General features: G+C 46.0%; 1 protein-coding gene across 1 annotated transcript; it reads left to right on the top strand.

Moving 5' to 3' along the window:
• Positions 1 to 4,080, top strand: LOC135102602 (uncharacterized). The gene is made up of 2 exons (XM_064007865.1): positions 1 to 777; positions 1,391 to 4,080. The coding sequence occupies exons 1-2, from the start codon at positions 542 to 544 to the stop codon at positions 1,470 to 1,472; spliced, it is 318 nt and encodes a 105-aa protein (XP_063863935.1). The 5' UTR covers positions 1 to 541; the 3' UTR covers positions 1,473 to 4,080.
• Positions 4,081 to 6,421: the final 2,341 nt, after the last annotated feature.

Raw genomic sequence — 6,421 nt, forward strand, 5'->3', positions numbered from 1 at the left:
TTTCACTTAATGGTACACTTGTGTCTTCTACCGCGAAGGAAAGGGATGCGCTAAGTAGATAAATGAGGATTGGAAAGTTACTATCCTAAATACTTTTTTTCATCTTAATTCCAAATGTTCCCTTTTTCTTAATGAAGCGAGAACATCCAGCACGAACCTAAACGTGACCAAAGCCCGGGGATGGAGATGGAGTGGGGAGATCTCAATCGGCGTGAGGGAGCCGCCATCCCCTGCCATATGGTCCAGGCCTGTAGCAGCTGAGGAAAGCCTGCGGTAGCCCTGTTCTCGTTTTGAGCTATGGCTGTGGGTCAAATGTATGGTTTTCAGGTCTATATAAGAGGACTGGCGACGGTGGAGTGTCAGTGTGTAAGCTGATCCTTGGTGGCGTACTCAGCTCTGCCCCGCTCCTCCTTCACCGCCTTCAGAATGGCAGTTAGAGGTAGCGTGAGAACAAAAATGTGACTTTAAAGCATAACAGTGCTCTATTAAGTCTCACGAAGGGCTGACTCTTCTAATCTTCCTCCACCCCGCAGAACTTGTGATGTTGGCCATGGTGCTGGCGACGGGAGCTGCACAGGCGAGTGAAAAGAAGGACGAGGGCCGCTTTATCATCACGTCGGCGAGCGACAGCAACGACAACCTGATCAACGTCACGATCGGCTTGAATTCAATCATCCTGGTGAGCTTAGCGCTGATTGGCCTGGTTATTGCCGCCGTGGTGGTGTCGCAGCTCACCGACCAAAGCAAGGAGCAACCGAGCTACCACTCCGCGCCCTCGTAAGTTGTCCCTCACTCAATGCCGTCCCCCTCCTCCTCCCTTCCTCGCTCATACACACACGCACACACACATAGGTAGACAAATAGATAGATAGATAGATAGATAGATAAATAGATGCTTTATTGATCACAATATAACAAAAACCACTAATTAACTCAAAAGAAAAGATGATACAAAACACACACACACACACACACACACAAACCACGACCACATCATCGCTATGCTTGTCCGCCATTTTGTTATCTGATAAGTTATTAATCTTAGTCTACAAGTACATAAGATAAACTTCCCTCCATTTCATTTCTCCCTTAAGCCTTGCATCACCATTCCTCGAGTGTTAACGTGCCTCAGCCAGGTGTTAGGAATGTGTAGCAAAAATGTGATATTCCTACCCTCCCTCCTCTTCTTCGAGACACTCGCCACGAAGTAAAAAATATTATATAGCCACACCATCGAAATAATTTAGTCACTTATTTTATCTAACTTTCTTCAAATATCCCAACGTAACGCTCCCCTTAAAGTTCCACTCCCCAAACACCTGCATGCTCCTCAAGGCCTCCCAGACAATGACCCAGTGATACATTTGGTCAACTCGTCTCTTCCCTGCAGGTCTTACGAGGCAGAGACCGCCCACGACAAGAGCTACGCCGTCCACAGCTACATCGAGAACGGCGCCGCTAGGTACCGATAAGAGGACGCCGCCTCCTTAGCCTCCTGACGTCACTGCTGCCGCCACCACCACCATCACCACCGCAACCACCGCTACTTAGCATCCCAATAATGACGCACCAGTACCGTCACGTATTAGTAGCACCACTACACTCCAACATCACCATACGGCACTTGAGAGCACTACTACCACATATTAACACCGTCAGCACCCCTAAGCACTATCAACACCATCTCACCTGCACTATAAGCACCATCACTGCCACCATCACCACATATCAGCACACTATCACCTATCTGCACCACCAGCACTACCGCACACTTGCATCATCACCACCACCACTAGCACTGCACATTAGCATCATTATCTAGCACCATCACCACCACCCTACACCGCATCCTCTGCCCCGTGTACCTATCCCCACCCCGTCCTTGCACCCTGTCCCCTGCACCTGCACCCCACCCCGTGCACCTCAGCCAGGGCATCTCAAAGCTTAACCAGAGGCATAACTAAGACTCATAATACGTATACGAATATTTCAACCGCTTTATAAACGGATTTTTCTCTTTCGCGATGAATTCATAAAAGAGTCGTCCTTACTGGAAAGCGTATTAAATTGCAATGATTTAAATATGTTGAGATTCTTAAAGATATTGATAGTTTAATCATGCGGGTCAATATTTCTCAGTACACTTAAAGGACAGCAGCAAGTTTGTTTTTTCGTCATGGCGGCATTACTTATCAATTAGTATTCGTCAAAGTAACAGACTACAGTACTGACCTTCATGATACACATGTTTCCCTTTTTGTCTGTATGGGAAGCTAAACAGCACGCGGTTCTTGTGTATCTAAGAGAGACAATGTTTATAATTACGTCGTTTATGAGTCGAGCTATGGCCTCCTCTTTATGTTTACACCTAAATACCCACCTACCTGTTATTACCCACATCCCCATCCTCACCCCTGTAACCTGTCCTTCTCCCAGTATACCCAGTCCCCCTATACACCCAACAACCTGTATCCTAGTCCCCCTACAGTCAAATAACCCGTATCCTACCCAGTACCTACATCCCGTCTCTGAAATTCCCCCTAACCTGTATCCCTCCCAGTACCTATATCCAGTCACCCTAGTGGTAATGTGTCACGTAACGTGTATCCTTCCCAGTACCTAGACCTCAGTTCCTACATTCCTACCACCTTCCCAGTACCTCCATCCCGGTCCATACACTCTCCAGCACCTACAACCGGTCCCTATATTCCCAGTACCTAACCTAACCATAGTACCTAGATCCTCCCAGTATTTACACCCTGCCCTACACTTCCATAACCTTCACCCCATTCCCTACGCCCCCATAACCTTATCTACACCAACCAGTCCTCTAGCCTACACTCCCTCTTAACCTGCATCCCGGCTCCTACATCCTGCCTCCCACGTCTTGCTTCCTATATGAGTATCCTGCCCGTATATCCCTATATTATATCCTATCCCTGAAATCCTACACCAGATTATGTATCCTGCCACTACACCTTGTCCATACACCCCATCCCTGAAATCATACACCTATATCCTATCCATACATCCCATCCTAAAGTCCTACATCTTTATCCTACCAATATCCCCAGTCATATACTCGAGTTCCCTTTATCCTGCCACATCCTGCCACACACCCCCACTCCCTGTATCCTACCCTACACCCACTCCTGTATCCTATACCACTGCACCCCATCCATGCATCCCATCCCTGTGTCCTACCCTAACATCCTGCCATACACTCACTCCCTGTATCCTATGTCCCAACATCCTACGGTGCCTAAATCCTGATTACTTATTGTACCCACTACATAATCCCTAATCCCACACCTGACGCCATTATCCTATCCTATTCCTACACCTGATGCCAGGCTACATTTCCTGCACCTTGCACCTCGCACCTTATGCACTTCACATGCCATCCTGCACCTCTGCACCTCCTCATCTACACCTCTCCGCTGATGAAAATGTCCCCGATGCTCGGTTGAGGCCTCACGCCCCCACCGCCGCTTCCGTAACCTGGGGCTAAGGTGACGCTTCTCCTCGACGCCTCAGTCCTGGTGGTGGGAGAACAGTGCCATACCCAGGTAAGCCATCAAGGCACCTGTGTGGAGCCACGAGCCAGGTGGAGTAAAGAGGTGAAGGTGACGCAGTAACGAGGAAAGAAAATGACGTTCAATATGATGACGGAAAATGGATAATGAAGACACAAATATTAACCTCGAGATAAATATGGACGATGAGTTAGTAAACGAGAGAGATGATTCAAGAGGAGACAATGGAACCAGGCCACGGACTTGGCTTCACCTGCTAAATTCGTCTTCATGCAGTCCTTAATTCATGATCCGCAGCCACTCCATCCTGGCGCTCAAGACCTTCGTAAGAACACAAGACTGCAAAAGACTAGCTGACCTTAAAACTATCTGTCATCACCACCAGAGACGCCTCAAACCTCCTCTTGTTACATACCCTAGCTATTTAGTTTTGCCTACATTAGCTCTCACCTGTCATCACGGCGTAAGGTATGTACTGGTTCATCCTGCAGGCCTTCGCCATGAATTATATATTTAATTGTGTATGTTCAATGTCAGCCACGGAAGAGACATGTCCAGTTATCAGTATCTCAGGTACATAAATGCTCGGAGCTGAATTTCTTGTATATTATGGAATAAATTATTTGGTTGAGTGATATGTTATAGCCTTTTTCTTTCCTTGGTCTTAACGTTCCCTACCTGGACACTGAAAAGTCCCGCGTCACGGTCAGGAAAAGAGAGGAAGCTGCCATCTGCTATACGCCTCTTGTACCTAATGAATGTTATATCGGACTGAAGAACAAAATAATAAAAAAAAAAAAATCAATCAATCAATCAGTGATTAAAACATTTAATAATTGTCCATCGCATACTCAAGGTATTCCTATTACACAAGACAATATTAATGACCATTGCTACTATATGATAATGAATAAACACCTACTGAAAAAGAAGAAAGAACACCTGACTAAGGGCACATCACCTGCAGACTCAGGGAACGCCGGCTGGCAGAGTGAAGGAACGTGCTCCTGCAGGAATCATGCAGCACTTGTTGCAACTGAAGAAATGCTATCGCTCCTCTCTTTCCCCCCCCTTCTCTCTCTCTCTCTCTCTCTCTCTCTCTCTCTCTCTCTCTGTGTGTGTGTGTGTGTGTGTGTGTGTGTGTGTGTGTGTGTGTGTGTGTGTTGCAATTGCTTTTGTTATTCGTTCTCGCTGCTTTCGTTGTTATTGTGTATAATTACAATACTAATAGCGTAATACAGTGCAATATTGATATCTTACTGTAACACATTTCGCCGCAATACACTGTACGTAACCTGTAATAAACTGCTCTACAGACGTCATGTTTCCTTACATCAGGCTCTTCTGACTTCCTGAAAACTGTTTCAACTTATATCTATTATAGCCTTGATCATATTCACACACACACACACACACACACACACACACACACACACACACTAAAAATAGAGAAAGAAACGAAAAAAAAAAATTGACAAATTAGTTGATGTAGGTGAATTTCACATGATGTCAGCATTAGATTACTGACTTTTTTTCTTAAACAGTGAGATGAAACCTTCCTTCTTTCCTCCGTCCTTCCTTCTTTCCTTTTCTCTCTTTCTCCCCTTTTCCACGCGCTTGTGATATATTCTTTGACTATGAGATGCATGACCTTTCTTCATTCCTATCCTCCCTTTCATGTTTCTTTCATTCCTCCTTTCTTTCTTCTGTTCTTTCTCACCTCTTTCCCTTCATTTCTTACATGACAATGGATTTCCTTAATGATGAAGCAGTGTCACCATACCACGGAGCCAGCAGACCTCGCACGAACTGGGCAGAGGAGCGGCGGGATGACACCAAAGTTCTATCGCTCTGAACTGATTGACATAAAAAGAAACGAGTCCACAAGCTTCTCTGGTGATCTTTGGATGCTAATGGAGTTCATTCATGGAATCTCTCCCTAACGGTAGGGCTCGTGGTTCCTTTTAAAACATGGTGAACTCAGCTCTTCCGGTGTCACAGGTCCATGGGAATACTGGAACTGTGTTTACAATGACTTACGAACGACAGGCAAACCACTGACCACCAGGAATCTATTGCCGATTTTTAATAATTACCACTCGCGTGTAAAGACAAGCCGCTTCCCACACTAATACTAATACTAAAATTCTTTAATGAAAGAAGATGTACTTCAGTCATTACAACATTATCACAGGCTCAGAAAACTGAAATCGTAACCAATCAGGTGTCCTAATTATCTGATACAAGCTGTGATACGTAAAATATAACATGACGTGCTGCGCCTCCTACCCGACATATCTCAGAGAAGGTAGGAAACAGAAAAGTTGACGAAGGTAAAGGTACAAGAAGAAATAAAGAGTGAGCGAAGTATCTCGCAATGGACGGTTGTACCCAGTCCCGCATTAAGTACAGTAAGTGTTGAGGACAAGTCTGAGGCGAAAAGAGTAAGGCATCAATCAATAAGTGTCCTGCAATCTCAGAGCGATTGAGTCATGTCTGGTCCCCGAGAGGCGGCGCACAGCCACGCGGTGACAAATCAGGGTAACAGTGTTCCAGGCACAGCATGAGAGGGTCGTGGTCCATTAGTTATAGACTGGGGGGCGAAGTGGAGTTCAGGCCTGGAGGCCACTTTGGTGCGGAACCTGATGACCGACTAGCGGGCGGCCAGGTACGTGGTGCCACGGACAGACGAGTCGTTTGGACGTTAAGCACCACAACGGCTTTACCTTTGAACTTTGCATGGGAGGGACTCATTGCCCGGGTGACAGGAACACAGCCTAGGAAGAAGGGCGTGTACACATGTGAATATTACAGTGTTTAATCTAACTTTGCAAACGTTTCTCCACCTCATACACCCCCATTTTCCCATTAGTTAAAAACCTCCA

Source organism: Scylla paramamosain, chromosome 8, assembly GCF_035594125.1.
Source record: "Scylla paramamosain isolate STU-SP2022 chromosome 8, ASM3559412v1, whole genome shotgun sequence".
NCBI classification, from domain to species: domain Eukaryota; kingdom Metazoa; phylum Arthropoda; class Malacostraca; order Decapoda; family Portunidae; genus Scylla; species Scylla paramamosain.